We start from the raw sequence: 18,454 nt of genomic DNA on the forward strand, positions 1-18,454 counted from the left end.
TCAGCTCTTCAGCTCAAGGCGAGCGCTCTACCACTTGAGCTACAGCGCCACTTCCGGTTTTCTGGTGGTTTATTGGAGATAGGAGTCTCAAGGTCCCTCCTGCCCGGGCTGGCTTTGAACCGCGATCCTCAGATCTCAGCCAACGGAGTAGCTAGGATTACAGGCGTGAGCCACCAGCGCCCAGCTTAAGTTCCATCTTTTAACAGTGTTGTATTTGAGATCTAAACATTCAAACCACAGCTGGACCAAAACAAGCAAAACTCCATGGTTTCTTAAAATCCATGGGGGATTTTAAGGTGACTACTCTGTTTCTCAACGCTAGGTTCCAAAGGGCTTGAAGACAACCCCATCTGTAGCATGGCAGTCAGCTCGCTGAGCCTGCCTTCCAGGGTCATCCTTTACTGTCAAGTCCAGCCATACAGCTTGTGAGTTATGCAGAGATGCTGGTTGGGGATCGACAGTGAAGTGTGTGAAAAAGTAAGCCAACGAGGGTTTTCCCGGAGCTGGCATGGCTGGGGACAGTTCCACTCAGGAACCCAAAGAATGAATGGGGCTCCAGAAGATCTCTCAGGCAAAATGGTTGAAGGTGGAATAGGAAGGAACTGGCTTTGAACACTAATCCGGGGGTGTGGGTTTTATCCCAGATGTAAGAGAAACAGGGGAGAGGCAGAGCAAATGTGGAATTTTAGGAACTTTAGTTTGGTGGCCGTGTTTTGAGTAGTGAAGAGCTGAGGAGAGGGAGGCCTTGTAGAATCCATGAGTACGGTGGTCTCTCAGTACCGACAGGGGATTGGATCCAAGACCAATGAGTCCAAGTTTCATTTAAAATTGTATTTGCATAGAACCTAAACTCATCAATATGCTATTTTATTTTATTGTGTATGAGTACTGGGGTTTGAATTCTGGGTCTTCTAGAGCCATGTAAGCCATCTTGCTCACAAATGACACTCTACATTTGAACCATGCCTCCAGTCTAGTATTTTGCAGATAAGTTGGAGATGGAGTCTTGTGGAATTTTCTGCCTGAGCTGGCAGAATCTTCTGGATCTCAGCCTCCTGAGTAGCTAAGATTACAAATGTGAGTTACCAGTGCCCAACCTTCCCATATATTATAAGTCAATTCTAGATAACTTTAGACTGCCTAATAATAACTACACTGATTAGCATAGGCTAATAGCATAGGTTTCCCTCATTTATAATAATCACTATATACCTAGGATAATCCTAGCAGAGGATCACAATAGCTCAATAGCTATGTACATATGACCATATAAAAATGATGCTAATCAAAAAGAACTCCAAGATATGGAAACAAGAGGTAGTTGTTTTGTTTTGTTTTGTTCTTAGTGTACTGCTTTTAGTTATTTCTTTTGGGACATGGCCCTGAACTAACATCTAAAATTAAAAACAAAAAAATAAAAGCATCCATAGAAATGAACTGGAAATGGATTTGTCTGTCTTTGATTTCAGTACCCATTGTCTTGTATATAAGTTTATCTGATTTGGGAAAGGGAAAGGGAACCACAGAAACCATGGGTGAAGCAATGCAACAGTGATACTCACTAAATACTATGTTGGAAATGAACTATACAGCTTGGCGGGATGGGAATTGGGGGAGGGAAGGCAGGAGAAAATGAGGGAGGGGGTAACATTGTTCAAAAAGAAATGTACTCATTACTTATGTAACTCTAACACCTCTGTACATCACCTTTACAATAAAATAATAATAATCATGCTAGTAGAAATGCAGTGATTGTAGGTCTAACTACCAAGCACAACATCTGAGGTTGTTCAATCTGTGGACATGAAACCCTCCAATACATTTGGCCAACTCTAATGTCAGTGTCATATGATGAGGGGCTTAAAGAAAATGCCAGGAGCCAAACTACATGGCTGGAGAACCAAAAGAATCAATAAGGCTGTGTCACCTAAGGGAATCAAAGGTAGCTTTAGATAATACTTTGTACAGATTCGGGGTGTGTGTGTGTGTGTGTGTGTGTGTGTGTGCTGGTACTGGGACATGAACAGGGCCTCATTTTGCTTTTTCTCTCAAAGCTGGAGCTCTACCTCTTGAGCCACAGCTCCACTTCCAGCTTTTTGCTGGTTAATTGGAGATAAGAGTCTCGTGTACTTTTCTGCTCAAGCTGACTTCAAACAGGGATCCTAAGATCTCAGCCTCCTGGGATGCTAAGATTATCTGCATGTGCCACTTGTGCCCAGCTCGCTTCATATGGATTCTATCTGCCAGCATCCTAAGTAGAAGTAAGTCAAGAGGCAGAGGCAGTTTGGAGGAGGTTATAATTTATAAGTTGAGATTTCCCCAAACTTAGGGTGAGGTTCAGTGGGTCATGTAAATGGAATGTCCTGTGAAGAGTCAGAGAGGTATTCCTGGGGAGTGGGAGGGGAGAGGACCAGTGGGGGAGGCAATGATGATAGACAGAAAGCGGGAGGGTGCTAGAGCCAAGAGGTGGGCAGTAACGCGAATTACCAAGACAGACCTTGGGAAATGCCTGCACTAATGGGAAAGGAAGATGGGAAGCCACAAGGTGATATTGTGTTGCACACCTATTATCCTAGTAACAATGAGAAGCCTAAAAGTAGGTGAACTGTAGTTCAGGCACGATTCCTTGTCAAAAATAACCAGAAAAAAGCAGGCCTGGAGATGTGGCTCAAGTGGTAGTGTGCCATCATATTTTGCAGGGACATGGCCCTGAACATCTAAAATTAAAAAGAAAAAAAGAAAAACATCCATAGAAATGAACTGGAAATGGATTTTTCTGGCCACTAACATGGCCATAGACTGACAGAATGGGTTGATCAATGGTGCACTAATGTGATGGGTGTGTTTTCATCCTTAAGAAAGGCTTGAAGTAGGGCACCAGTGACTCACACCTGTAATCCTAGCTACACAGGAGGATGAGATCTGAGGATCACAGTTCAAAGCCAGCCCAGGCAGCAAAGTCTGTGAGACTCTTATCCCCAATTAACCACCCAAATGCCAGAAGTACAGATGTGGCTCAAATGGTAGAGTACCAGCTTTAAGTGAAAAAAATAAGGGACAGCACCCAGGCCCTAAGTTCAAATCCCAGTAACAGTTTGATTAATAACTAATTAATTAATTAAAGCCATTAAAAACACCTGAAGCCAGATGGATACAATAAAATATGAAGGACTCTCATGGTAACTAACTTTGTACCCAAGTGACAGACACTCACCTGTGACAGCCTTTTTTACCCAGTAGATAACAGTACTGGGTGTAGAAGAAAGAACTTTTCTTGATGTAGAGTCCATCATAATGATACCTGAAGATGGAAAGTATACTTTGAAATTTTGTTCAACTACTTGCATGCCATGTGGGAGATGAGAAGCCAATGGATGAAGACCCAGCTTTCATCATTGACCCAAGTTGTTAAGAAAGCCTGACCATGATGAGTTAGGTGAACAGTTTCCTGGTACAGACTACCCACAACTTGTGATGGCTCAACTTAGAATTTCTCCTCTTTGTAATGGTTTGACTTACCATGTTTCAATTTCATGATGTTATGAAAGTGGTATGTACTTAGAGGAAACGATGCTGTGAATTTGTTTATTTATTTATTTAGTCAGTCATGGGGCTTGAACTTGGGACCTGGGGCACTGTCCCTGAACAATTTTGCTCAAGGCTAGCACTTTACCTATTTGATCTATAGCACTACTTCCGGTTTTCTAGTGGTTAATTGGAGATGAATCTCATGGAGTTCCTGCCATGATCCTCAGATCTCAGCCTCCTGAATAGCTAGGATTACAGGTATGAGCCACCAGCACCTTGTTATTTTATTATCTTTGAGTGGCTGTATGAAAGGGTTTTATGCCAACCTGTGTTTATGAATACAATGTATTTTAATCCATGCCACCCTCTTCCATCATTCTCCCCTATCTCTCCTAGTCACACCCTTCCCTCAATTTTCCTAGCTTAATTTTCACATACATACACTGAATGCAAGGATTTTATTCTCTTGTCCCTTCTCTCCATTTGTCTATCCCCCTTTCCCTTGACCTCCATTTGTCCATCCTCCACTGACACCTCAAGTTCCAACTTCCCGGTATTTCATTTTGTTAGATTGTAAATAAGTTGGTCAAAAAAGCTACACCATCAGAATTCTCCATGTGTATGCCATATTTTTGTTAACACATTTGTGTGTATACATATCACACTGTAAATGTTTACACACATATATTTATAAATTAGAGAAAGCAGGTGACTTTTGTTTCTCTGTACCTGCCTTACTACACTTGACATATTATTTTCCAGATCCATCTGTTTCTCATAACAATGTTTTGCCTAATGAATGAGTGAAATTCCGGTGTGTGTGTGTGTGTGTGTGTGTGTGTGTGTGTGTGTGTGTGTGTGACATTTTCTTGATCCATTTGTCCACTGAAGGACATCTGGGCTGTTTCCATAATTTGATAATGATGAATAGTGCAGCAATGAATGTGGTTGTGCAAGTGTCTTGACTGTACACGCTGTGGATTGTAAATCAGAGTCTATTACCAAACTAACAATGTGGGATTCATCACTCTTGCCATGCTAGGGACCAGCTATGGGCTGGAGCTCCAAGGCAGCCTATGATGGAGTGAAAGGAAACAGGATGCTCTACCTCCAGAAACAAGAGTTGGTATAAGAGTATCCAGTGCATTTTCAGCTTGCTGTTTCTCAGGTCATATCCCAGCCAAAGGACTTCCTACATAGCTGGCAGCATTAGCTTGGAGGTCTCCCCTCTGCTTTCTTAAGTCTCTGCACTGTCACCTTAGCAGGGCTACCACCACTTGAATCTGTGATTCTCTTACCTGCAGCCCAGGTCTCTGCAGACACCGGAAGACTGCAGGAACCTGTCCAGGCTCACAATAGAATGGTGATTTTTCAACTCCTTAACTGCCCTGGGTTACATTTGGTAAACTCACAAAGTTTACCAATCTTTTCTCAGGTTCCTTCTGAGGTGGCTGGCCCTTTTTCTAATTTTCCCCGATTTTCCATCTTGATTTGAAATAAACAACCAATGAAAGTAATAACTGAGTGACAATGATGATAACTATATGCCTGATAACGCTGGAATTTTATTTCTTGTGAAACTGTAACTATAGGCCCTAGTCTCCTGAATGTAGTTCAGACTTGCTGAGTGGATCCTTACAAATTTTCATTCAAGGAATCTGTTATTCTGTGTACTTACTTAAACATGTCCATAATTAGATAGCCACATGTCCAAATATTTAAAGCACTGAACCCAAATATACATATATAAATGAATTATATATATGAAACATACACATATTATATAAATTCCGAAATAATCAGAGATCAGTGTTTGAATCTAGTAGTGCCTAACTGGTTTTCAGATGAAGACTTAACTTGAATTCTGAGCTCTATTTAGTAGAAGTTGCTATTTGTAGCTTGCCTTGTGCTGCATAATTTGTCACTTATTTTCTGACTTTCCAGACCCTCATTTTTTAACCCCTAAAATAAAGGTAATGAGCTCACCTGGTACTTCCCCTGGTGCCCAGCCTCCGGGTGCCAAGATCAGGAAAAACCAAGTGCACCAGCTGAAAGAAGAAGTCAAATTTAAAGATGTAACGGGAAAAGTAAGAAATAAAGGTTCAGTTTCTTAGCTTACCATGTGTAAATTGTATCTCCTCTCTACAGATGGTAATGACAAATAAATGTAAGCAAAATTTGTAAAAGAAATAAAATCAGACCATTTTACAAATTGAAAGATGCCACAAAGAGAAAACTGCCATTTAAATCTCAACATCAGAGATAAGACCTTGAGCTCAAGGCTCTATCACTTGAGCCAGAGCCACAGCACAATTTCTGGTTTTCTGGTGGTTAATTTTGGAGATAAGAGTCTCACAGACTTTCCTGCTTGGGCTGGCTTTGAACCTCAGTCCTCAGATCTTAGCCTCCTCGGTAGGTAGGATTATAGGCATGAGCCACCAGCACCCAGCACTTCTAGTATTTTTTAATGTCTCAATAATATGCATCCTGTGGCATTATATAATTGGCATGCCTGTCACTCTGCAATGTACCATAACTATTTCCTCTGTCATTAGGAACTCCCTGGAAGCAGGTTAATAGTTGTATCACAATCCATGCCATCAGCTGCTGTAGTTCTACTGTTGTCTTCTTTTTTCCCTTGAGGTGATGGTCATTTTTGTTGTCATTATTTATTTATTTACTTACTGACTTAATTCTTATTACTTCTTAGGTTTTATAAATAAGTGCTATTAAGGTGCTGAAATGCACAGCTCCTTCTGATTCAGCATCTCAGCTCCAAGTTACTTGGACATGCCTTTTATTGGAGGGGACTGATACTATGCCTGAGGCCATAGAGTTCTGCCTGTTTACTTGTCAGAAGAGGTTAATGGCAGGCATGGATACAGACACACACTTGTTGGATGTGGAAACCCTGGATTACAGTGAAAATACACTTCAGATAAGGTGATGTTAGGGAAATGAACCCTAAGATATGTATTCAAATGTGTTTTTTCTTTCATGCGATTGTTTCTAACACATTTATAAGATTATTTCTTTGTTGCTTTGTATGTCCCTCCCCCACAGTATAACCCCTGCTTTCACTGTATTTGATGTGGGTATAATTTGTGGAGGGGAAGGAAAAAAACAAATCGTTTAACTAGAGATACAGGTGGACCCATTGTAACAATGAGACATACAAGTCGTTATGATGAAAACAAACTTTACAACTTTGGTGGGAGGAGGGGCTTGGGTGGAGGGATGGGGGAGGATGGCAAGGGATGGGAAGGGGAAACAAAGGAGGAGGCTACAATGCTTGATAAGAAATGTACTCATCATCTTGCCCATGTAATTGTAACCCCTCTGTACAGTATTTTCATAATAAAAAAAGAAAAAAATACATAATATATTTCACTTCACCCATTATACACTGAGATTTCACTTCACCTCAGTTAGATTGGCCATCAAGATAACAAACAACAACAAATGCTGTTGAGGATGTGGCCAAATGAGAACTCATACACTGTTGGTGGGAATGTAAACTTTTTCAGCTACTCTGGAAAGAAGTATGGAGATTCCTCAAAAATATAAACGTATGGGGTGGGGTGGGGTGGGAGATGGGAAGGGATGGGAAGGGGAAACAAAGGAAGAGGCAATAATGCTTGATAAGAAATGTACTAAATACCTTGCCCGTGTAATTATAACTCCTCTGTATGGTATTTTCACAATAAAATAAAAAAAATATATAAATGTAGAGCATCCCAATGACCCAGCACTCCCAACCCTGGGCATTTACCTAATAGCACATAAACAAGGTTTCAGTAAAGCCATCAGCACAGTCATGTTTATTGCAGTACTATTCACCATAGCCAAGATATGGCATCAGCCTAGATGCCCCTGGATGGACAAACGGATTAAGACAATATACACAATGGAATTTTACTCATCTATTAGAAAGAATTTTTGTACCGTTTTTAAGGAAATGGAAAGACTTGGAAAAATTATATTAAAATAAAGGCAAACCCAGGAAAACAAAGGTTGTATGGTTTCTTTCACTTTGGTAGATAGAAGATACCAACAAATCTATACGTAAACATGTTGGGATAGGCTGTACTGTACACAAGTGGTTATAAACAAATTAACTGAAGTATAATAGATTCCAGGTCAAAGCCCAACAAAATCAACTAAAAGCCAAGAAATGGATATATTCAAGAGGGGGGTGGGGGCAAGGGGAAAGAGGTAGAGGAATGAAGAGGAGAAAGGGGGAAATGTAGTCAAGAATTCATTGTATATACCACAAAATGAAGACAGAAAGGGGTGGGCTAAAGGGGGGGTGAGAATGTTGAAGGGGATGACACTGATCAAAATGCATTGTATTCATAAACTGCTTTGTTATGTGCTATCTCCTTTGTACAACTGACTATAAAGATAATTTTAAAAAATATAAAAAGGAAAATGCACAGTAGGGAAAGCCATCATGTTAACAGTGTCAAGAAATGAATTTACATTTTCTTTCTTTCCTCCCTCTCTTCCTTCCTCCCTCCCTCCCTTCCTCCCTCCCTTCCTCCCTCCCTTCCTTCCTTCCTTCCTTCCTTCCTTCCTTCCTTCCTTCCTTTCTTCCTCTTTCCTCCTTCCCTCCTTCCCTCCCTACCTTTCTTCTTTCCTTCTACTTTCTCTCTCTCTCTCCTTCTTTCTTTTTACGTGGGTATGTGTGATCAAACTCAGGGCCTTGGGCTCTTGCTTGGCTTTTTCACTCAAGGCTTACCCCTTAAACCACCTCTCCACTTCCAGTTTTTTGTGGGTTAGAGATAAGAATGTTGAATTTGTCTCCCAGGCTGTCTCTTGAATGATAATTCTCAGATCTCAGCCTCCTCAGTAGCTAGGATTATAGGTGTGAGCCACTAGCACCAGGTTGATTTTACATTTTCTGCATTACCACTCAGCACTGCTTTGATTTGATTTCATGTTCCATCCTTCCTTATTTTCCTAGAAGCCCCCGAGAGCAGGTTTGACAAAACATGAAATGTCCTGGCTTCTTCCTTGAGGAGGCCAACACAAACTTATGTGTAGAGGAAGCAGATTGAAAGAGGCAGGCCGGCAAGTCTCACACAATTTAACTGTGCAGTCAGGGGTGAAAAGAGTGTCTTTCGGTGAGAGAGAACCAAAGATGAGAAATAAATGACAGAAAACAAAACATTGATCCCAGACAGGGATCAATGCCTGACTAAAATCCAGAAAGTGACTATTTTTAACAAGGCCTTGTTAAATACCATTTCTTTTGACTTAAGTCTTCCTTTGTACCTACTTGCAAAATAAAATCAACATGCATATGATAAGAACCTCCAGAGATGACTAGAAATCAGGCAGCAGGCTCTGGGGAGGCCTGGGAAGTGGTCTGCTATTTTGAAAGGAGTAGCTCCTGTACATGGCCTGAATTAACTCAGGTCCTTGTATGTTTTTTGTGTTCATCTTAAGAGCAGGCACATTATAGTTTTTAACTAAAACAAAAACCCTCTCCAGGAGCTGGTGGCTCATGCTTATAATCATAGCTACCTGGGATGCTGAGACCCAGAAGACCATGGTTCAAGGGCAGACTAGAAAGAAAAGTCTAGGGATGGCCTGGGACTCCTATGGTTACTGGCCAGTGACTTTGGGGGCTGAGAAGAAGGCTCCCACTGGGATGGAACTAGCATACCCACAGTCTGTTTTAGCTAAGAATGGCTGAGATCTGAGGACTGAGGTTCAAAGCCAGCCAGGACAGCCAAATCTGACTCTTATCTCCAGTTAACCATCAAAATGCCAGCAATGCAGCTGTAACTCAAGTGGTTATGTGCCAGTCTTGAGCAAAAATGCTAAGGGACAGCAAGTGCCCAGGTCCTAAGTTCAAGCCCCAGTACTGGAAAAAAATAAAAGGGAAAAAAGAAAGAATATAGCATTAGTAAAAAAAAACTCTGCAGTCTCTCTCATCTCCTTTTGCTTGGGGCTGGAGAATGTCCAACCAACACGTGGCCTGCAGTGCAAGAAGAGGAAGGAACAAAGAATGATCTTTCCATGTGAGCTAGCTTTCTCTCACTGTGACTCTCACTGACATAAACAATGGAAGAGAGGGCTGGGAAGGTGGCTCAGTGGTAAAGTGCTGGCCTTGCATGCATGAGGCCCTGGGTTTAATTACTCAGTGCCACATAAGCAGAAAAAGCCAGAAGTGACTCAAATGGTAGAGTGCTAGCCTTGAGCTGAAGAGCTGAGGGACAGCACCCAGGCCCAGAGTTCAGGCCCCACGACCAGCAATAAAAAAATCCCCAAACAAAGAAACAATGTAAGGGAGAGAGTTATTTTGGCTCATGGCTTCAAAGGGTACTGTCCATGGACTATTAGCTCTAGGAGCTCCAGCAGTACATCATGGTGGCAGAGTCTAGGAGAAGGCAGCATGTTTACTTCATGGCAGATAGGAAGCAGAGAGCAATGAGGGGACTAGGAATTAGTATGACCTTCAAAGGCACACCCCAAATGACTTCCCCAACCAGTCTCCCATCTCCTGAATTTTCTAGAACCTTAACGTTAAATAGTGTCACAACACGAGGACTAAGCATCCAGCCCCACATGAACCTGTGAGGAACATTTCATACTCAAACCATAATAAGTTCCCAAGCCTAGTTCTCTGTGGCCACCAAGCTGGAGGAGATGCAGAGAAGATGTCTACCTTTTTTGTTTATTTGGCAGTAATGGGGTTTGACCTCAGGCCTCATGCTTCCAGGCAGATTTTCTACCCCTTGAACCCACCCTCAGCCCTTTTGGTCTTACTTACTTTCCAGGTAGGGTGTTTTGTGTTTGCCCAGGGCCAGCATGGAACCTTGATCCTCCTACTTCTGTCTCCCACATAGCTAGGATTACAGGCAAGGGCCATTAGAGAAATGATGCACCTGGCTGGAAAACGAGTTCACCATAAATGGCGGTCAGGGTTTTGATGTTATCTGGGACTGGATCAATTAGAGTGACATCACCCAGTTAGACTTTGGGTAGGAGGTAGGGGACAGAGAGCCCTTTGAATAACCAGCAGGTCCAAAGCATCATGGGAAATGAAGGTGAAGTCTATGCTTACTCCCTGGCTGCCACAGCTCCCCTGTGTATGCATGCATGTGCACACACATATGTAAATGAACCACACACATATGGCTGTATCTTCCCCAGGGAGACTATAACCAGTATGAATTTTCTCCATAACACTCCTCTTCCTAGCACAAAGATGTACTCTTTTTCTAGTCAGAAAAGCATTAGTAAATGTCATTTTAACAGAGGAAATCTGCTCGGGAGACTCCGTAACCCATGCAGTTTATCAACTGTTGTTAAGGACTGAGCATCACTCATGCGTGCCCAGTGCTATCACAAAGAGCCCCCGGCCCCCCTCTTCCCCCCCCCATCTGCACAGGAATTCCCAGCCAATCAATGCCATTCCTGGGGGAGGATGGAGGAAGTTCGAATTGGGTGCATTTTGTTGTTTCTCTTGTAAACATGCTTTAGGATCTCCACCAACAGTTTCCCCTTCCCTTATCCACCCTAGTCACAAATCTAGCCCAGGGCACATTTCCAGGATGAGTTCCACCAATTGGTCTGTTGTCTAGGCAAAACTTCCAGACAGAGCTTCAAGTTTAGACCTCTGTATCTTGGGAGTGGATTCCAAGGGAAGAATTTAGATGAGCTATGAAATAAGTGTTGGTGTTTCATACTAGAGTGTCTCTCTGATTTTTCCCCCTTAGGAATACTCTGCAATTTGAAACAACTTCATGACAAGATTTTCTTTTAGTGTAGGTATTAAACACATGGATTCCGTGTGCTTAGTACATACTCTACCCTCCACTCCCCCGCCTCCTCCCAGCCCTCAGATATGGGCTTCAGGAGTGAGATCACCTTATAATGAGATCTTGAAAAGATTTGGGAGGAAAGCCTTTTGCAACATTAGAAAAGGAAGTTAAGGATCATCTTGGAGCCAAAACAAGTCCCTCTGAAATCATCCACTTCCCCCATAAGGCTAGCAGGTGGGTGGATAAGAAAAGGCTGTTGTTTCAGGCTACCCAGAGCTCAGCAAAACCTTTGATGAAGTTTTCTAAGATTCCAGGATGATGAAAGAGCCACACGTGGGCAAGAGGGCACAGTGAAGAGTGGGGATGGGGAATTCCCTGCTGGCTGGAAAACCTTACTGAGAGTCACCTTGCAAGATGAAGAGATATAGACATCTGCTCATACAGCTGTGAGATCACCAGGCTGAGACCAGATGACCTCCCTGGGATTTCAAGAGATGGTGACAAGTACAACTACGGGTCAAATCCAAAGAGCTAGCTACTACTGGCTTAAGAATAGTTAATGACAACAACATTCTTCTCTATTTATACAGATTTCACAGCTTATAGAGTCGTTTATAGGGAAGACTGCTTTAATTAAAGTTTCTGTGAGAAAATATTTGAGCTGTTTTTGTTGACCACAAGCGTAAAGTGAAACCAATAGGATGACAGGGAAGGATAAAAGCCAATGGAAGGAAGGAAGGAAGGAGGGAGGGAGGATAGAGAAAGAAAAAAAGAAAAGGAAGGAAAGAAAGAAAGGAAAGGAAAGAAAGAAAGAGAGAGAAAAATTAATCCTTATCCTTTGGGCATACCTGAAGCACTGGGCTGGTCCCTGGAGTTCAAGGGGAAAATCAATGAATTGAAGTGTTAAGGAAGTGAGCAGGCAGGAAGGTGAAGTTGCCAGAGAGTGTTTATGGGAAGGCAGAGAGATGAGTTGTTTCAAGTCTTTGGCCAGCTGACACATTAGAAGTATCCACTGCATATCCTATGGCTATCACAAGCACAGAACTTCCACCCATGATTAAAAGTTTGAAGAATGAGGATTTTGATTGGAAGAATGTTTCTACGCTTTCAATATTTTGAAGTAAGTTTGGAGCCCACAGATTGCTGGCGGGAAGTAACTTGGAGCAACAATCTTGGGAAGGGTTTGGTCTTGGCATTGCTGGCCACATACCCTCTGATTCTGCTAGTTCACTGACCTACGTCATCCAAGAGAAAGCTGCCATATGCATACCTGAACCCAGGTACACGAGGGCTCGCGGTGGTAATATGAGGAAATAGCCCAAATATCCAGGCATGGGAGAGTGATGCATAAACTGTGAGATATTACATAACAGTCAAGTGACATTAGTACACTCAGAATATAATAGTAAGTCAATAAATGTTGCTCCAAAGATTGTAGACAATACAAAACTCGTTGAAGTAGAGGTAAAAAAACAAAAATTTAAAATAGGTCCTCACACCTGCAAATGCACTAAAACTTATTTTTAGGTTTTGTGCTTAGAATTGAAGCCAGGCTCAAGTGGTAGAGCGCTAGCCTTGAGCTGAAGAGCTGAGGGACAGCGCCCAGGCCCAGAGTTCAGGCCCCACGACCGGACCCCCCCCCAAGGCCTCAAATATGCTGAGGACCCTGCCATTATGCGCCACCCTTGGCTTGCTCAACTGTCTTCATAAGGCAAGGACAATGATGATGACCAGGACACAGCTCTTGCCAGTCAGGAGGCCAGGATGATAGGAAAGGGTTCATTTTAGGAGGTGTGATGTTTATCACATTAAAAAGAGCTTATCTAACCACTTATGTTTCTAATTAGTTCCTGGATAAGAAATATATGTATTTATTTATATTTGGTAGTACTGGGTTTGAACCACTTGCTAAGCTGCCATCCTACCTTTTTAAAAAAATATATATATATATATATTTATTGCAAAGATACTGTACAGAGGGGTTACAGTGATGTGAGTGAGATAATGAACACACTTCCTATTGAGCATTGTTATCCCCTCCTTTATTTTTCCCCACAGTCCCTTCCCTCCTCACCTCCCCAACTCCTCCCTCCCCCCACCCAAGTTATAAAGTTCATTTTCAACACAGTGTCTTGTACATCTCATTGTTACAATGAGTCCACCTGTATCCTTATTTCAGCATTTTGTTATTTCCCTTCCCCTCCCCAAATTAGAAAAACGTATATGCAAGATACAGGGCACCACAATCAAATATAGTCAAAACAGGAGTTATACTGTGGGGGAAGAACATACAAAAGAAACAAAAGAAAATCACAGAGTACATTATAAGTACATTAAAAACAACAACAACAAAGATAAAACCACTTGTGTCCCTATGTTGGGGTTCATTTTGCTTAGCATCACTTTTTTTTAATTGTGAAAATACCATACAGAGGAAGTACATTTCTTATCAAGCATTGTTGCCTCCTCCTTTGTTTCCCCTTCCCATCCCTTCTCATCTTCCACTCTCCCCCACCACTTAGCATCATTTTATATGGTCATATGTACACAGCTTTTGACCTTTTCTGCTTGTCCTAGATGTATACTAGTTAGTGCAAATAAGGAAAAACAGCATCCTACCTTTTTGAGCCATATCTACAGCCTAGTTGATTTTTCGGGGGGGAGTGGAGGTGGGATAGGTAATTGAAGATGGAGTCCATTAAACTATTCTGTCTTGAACCTCAATCCTCCTGAGTAGCTTTCTGAGTAGCTAGTTTTTTTTTTTCCCATTGATCTGTTAATTTTATTGAGCTTACTTGGAGAAAATGCTTTCATTGATGAAAACACCAGGCTACAATAAACCATGGAGTTGAACGCACCATTGTATGAATTTTGCAAAAAAACAGTTAAGACTCAAAGACATATTTAAGTCTGTCTTGTTTGCTTAAATGCCACTACACATTCCCAATCTACAACCTCAGGATGGTTCCGCTTCCTGTAGTCCACACTTGAAATAATTCTTTCGCCAAATGTATACAACCTACTATATATATTTGGGGTGATCATGAACTAAGGACTGATAGAAATGTTAGACATAGTTTTCTTTATTTGAAAACTGAGTAAGGAAATCATCTAGCAAAGCAACATACAAACGGCATGATTATTCATAAAATCCAAGATCCTTCACAACAAATGCAAGAGCCTTCTTAAATGAGGAATGTGTCCCTAAGACAGTACTCATGAAGGGATTGTCAATGCCAACATAAACTACTTCATTACTCTTTTTTTTTGCAATTTTTTGATTGTGATGAAGTGATTACTTAAATTTCACAAATTTCACAATATTGTGGGATAGTGGTACTTAGTCACAAACACATTCTAACCTTCATGGGGCAAATTTTCTATAAAGTTTATGAGTTCTATGAGCTTTGATAAGACAGTTATTTCTTCCACATTGGGTGATATGTACATTTCTTTCCTTTTGCTTAGTGTCAGCTGTTCCCTCTTTCCCACTCGTTCCCTCCCTCCCATCGCTGCCATTGAGTTGCTTAGTTTGTTTTGATCAATGACCAGTGCAGCTGATGGGTCCTGCTATTGTATGTTTTCCTGTTTCCCTCTGCTTCTGTGTTTTCCTCCTAGTTTCCCTCAGATGTGCACATATATGCCATATATGTGGTCAGCCGCATGGGGTCATTTAATAATGATTTAACCATATGAGTGGATGTCCTTTGTTTCTCCAGTCTTGTTTACTTTGTCGTGTTCCCTTACGTTTTGGATTTAACATCGGCTTATCAGGGAGACCATGTGCCATTTGTCTCTTTGCTCTTGGCTTACCTCACTCAGCATAATTTCTTCTAGTTCCATCCATTTCCCTGTGAGTGCCATTAGTTTTTCCTTTCTAATGGTTGCATAATATTCCATTGTATATATGTACCACAATTTTTGGATCCATTCATCTGTAGTGGGGTATCTGGGTTGTTTCCATATCCTAGTTATTGTGAACAGTGCTGCAATAAACATGGAGGTGCATGTGTCCTTGTATACTGGTTCCTGTTGTTCAGGATAGATGCCTAGGAGTGGTATGGCTGGGTCATAGGGGAGGTCAATATTTAGCTTTCTGAGGACCTTCCAGACTGCTTTCCAAAGTGGTTGTAAAAGTGTGCATTCCCACCAGCAGTGTAATAGGGTTCCTCTTTCTCTGCATCCCCTCCAGCATTTGTCGTTGGCTGACTTTAGGATGTGGGCTATTCTGACTGAGGTAAGGTGGTATCTCAGGGTTATCTTTATTTGCATTTTCTTTACAACCAGGGATGGTGAACACTTCCTCATGTGTTTCTTTGCCATTTTTATCTCTTCTTCTGAGAAGTCTCTCTTTAGTTCCCTTGCCCATTTAGTAATTGGCTTGTTAGGTTTGGGAGGGATTAGTTTATTGAGTTCCCTGTATATACTGGATATTAACCCCTTGTCTGATATATTGCTGGTAAATATTTTTTCCCAGCTAGTTGGCTATGTCTTTTGGTTTGGTTGCTATGTCTTTAGCTGTGCAGAAACTTTTTATTTTAAGGTAGTCCCATTTGTAGAGTCTCTCTCCAATTTGTTGTGATCCTGGACTGAGTAGCTAGTATTATAGTTGTGAGCCTATGCATGCACATTTGATTAAAGTGTGCTGTGAACCAACTCAATTCTGTCTACGGAAGACGCCTAAAAATTAGAGAAGGATGGAAGGAGAAAGTGAAAATAAGGGAAGAAAAAGAGGGAAGACGGGAGGAAAGCAAACAGGCAGCTTTGTGACCTTGTGAGCAAACTCTTTGCAACACAAATTATTTCATCCCATGCCAGATGGACACCAAAGCGATATAGATGTGCAGGTTGTAAAAATGTCACCAAGGCTTCCGATAAGGTGAACAGAGTTTCATAAACCTATGCCCTTCCTGCCAAACGACAAATTCTGGTATGGACTGTTTACCTGGAGGACAAACCACACTCTTCCTTTGTATAAATGTGCTGCTTCTCACTTGACTTTATGTCTTTGCAGCCTGGAGAGATGGGACCTTGTTTGCATATAAAGTTCACAGTGTGTGTGTGTGTGTGTGTGTGTGTGTGTGTTAGAGACCTAGTGAGCTCCATTGTCTTCATACATTGGACACTTAGTGGCATGGGGTTGGGGCCTTGATTCTAGCGGTAGGCTTGCCATCTACATGCTGTGACTAGCTGGGGAACCCTAGGTTTGTTTTCCTCACCAGGAAACAGCACAAATGAGCTCTGTGGCTGTGAACAACTAGACTGCAAGTTCAATAAGGACTAGACTTTTAACTCTCTTGATTACTGCTCTCATTTGAGCAGCTAAAGCAGGCACTGAGATACTGCTAAGTAAGCATCTGTTGAATGCAGAGTGTCTCTGATTATCCCTGTGTTAATGTTTTCTGGGGTCTTAAGTGAAGTTCTAGAATATAGGTCCCAAGCCTATATCCCAAAACATAGAATTACTCTGGGTAATCTCAATGATTTCCCTCCAAAGGAAATCGTTAAGAGCCAGTGAGTTCTTTAAATACAACTGAATTGTGGGAAACATCAGTTGTTGAGTACCTCTAGAGTGGCTCAGAGCTTGTGTTGCACTGAGTTTTGAGTTTCTAACCAGGAGTGAGTGGCCCATCCAACCTGGCTCTTTAAAGAGTGTTTGGATTTGCCATAGAAACACTTCCTTGGGTATAGTTCTTCATGTTTCCTGGCCCCTGCCAAAGGAAAGTGGCTTTTCAGTGGAGATGAAGGCTGTGGACCAGTGGGCTGGCTTCCCACAGTGAAGTTACTGTACTTACTGATACCCCATTAGACTCCAGTACATTTCAAATACTTCCCAATCAGTCAGGCACCACATGATAATGCTTCTGTCAGTCAACAATGGACCGCATATTCACAGTGATCCTGTGAGATTGTATCCTTAAGTCTGTGTGTGTGCACTGTAAGATCTTCAAAGATGATGAAACTGCCTAACAAGATCATATCTCCATCACTGACTGACACAGGACAGCACCTTGTTTTCCTTACTCAATGCATGGTATAGTGTGAATAAAGTGCTCATAGTGTTAACATACCTTCCCAAATGTTGCTGGATTGACCTGGTCTTGAGCATTCTGCCCACAGGTCTCCATGTAAATCTCATACATGAGACAGCGAGGCACGCTGGACCCTTCACAAGTACAGAAATTGTCCATCAACCTTCAGAGAGAGAGAGAGGACCAGAAGAGTCAGTTGGTATATGTTTTTCTAAATTGAGGTATTTTGACAGCAATAATAATCAGAATTTGGCCCAGTGGCTCACACCTGTAATCCTAGCTACTCAGAAGGCTGAGAATGGAGAACCAAAGGACAAAGGTAGTTGGGGCAGTTAAGTCTAAGAGACTTTTATCTCCAATAAAGTCAGCAAAAAGCCCAAGTGGAGATGTGGGTCACGTAGTAGAGTTCCTTCAGCCTTGAACCAAAAAGCCAAGCAGGGGGCAAAGGTCCTGAGTTCAAGCCCTAAGTACTAGTCCCAAGAAAAATTCATGATCAGCATCCAACTAACTAACTGAAATTTTCTTATTGAATAACATTAATTTTGAATGGAACTCTAGAGAACAGCTCATGACCAGCACTGATAATGTCCCCTGTCCCCTTTGGTCCTTCAGCCAGAAGTGTTTCTGATTTTGGATTTTTAAAAAGTACACAAATGTAATGAGATGTCTTGGAGATTAAGTCTAAATGCAAAAATCATGTTAAGCTGGGTATTCATCCTAAATTAAGTGGCTCATGCCTGTAAACCTAGCAACTCAGAAGGCTGAGAACTGAGGATCCTGGTTCCAAGCCAGCAGAATAGACAAATTGGAGAGACTTTTATCACTAATTAGCCAGTAAAAATCTGGAAGTGGCCAGGCACTGGGGGCTCATACCTGTAATTCTAGCAACTCGGGAGGTTGAAATCTAAGGATCATGGTTCGAAGCCAATCAGGCAGGAAAGTTCTTGAGGCTCTTATCTCCAATTAATCATCATCAAATAGAAAAAAAGCCAGAAGTAGAGCTGTGGGTCTAGCAGTATAGCATTAACATGGAGCAAAAAAGTTCAAGGACAGTACTCAGGGCCTAAGTTCAAGCCCCAGAGCAGCACACCCATACAAGAAAAAAAATAGAAGTGGGGT

At 41.8% G+C, this 18,454-nt stretch overlaps 1 protein-coding gene across 1 annotated transcript in view; it reads right to left on the minus strand.

Annotated features, from left to right (window-relative positions):
• The window catches only part of Rfx8 (RFX family member 8, lacking RFX DNA binding domain), a 73,339-nt gene extending 55,845 nt beyond the window's left edge, over window positions 1-17,494 (minus strand). The window contains exons 1-3 of the mRNA XM_013019787.1: window positions 17,375-17,494; window positions 5,515-5,576; window positions 3,215-3,301 (exon numbers count right to left, since the gene is read on the minus strand). Of these exons, the coding sequence (XP_012875241.1) occupies window positions 3,215-3,301; window positions 5,515-5,576; window positions 17,375-17,494 (269 nt within the window). The remainder of the gene's footprint in view (window positions 1-3,214; window positions 3,302-5,514; window positions 5,577-17,374) is intronic.
• Between the last annotated feature and the right edge of the window lie 960 nt (window positions 17,495-18,454).

This window comes from Dipodomys ordii, unplaced genomic scaffold, assembly GCF_000151885.1.
Source record: "Dipodomys ordii isolate 6190 unplaced genomic scaffold, Dord_2.0 Scaffold47, whole genome shotgun sequence".
Taxonomy (NCBI): Eukaryota; Metazoa; Chordata; class Mammalia; order Rodentia; family Heteromyidae; genus Dipodomys; species Dipodomys ordii.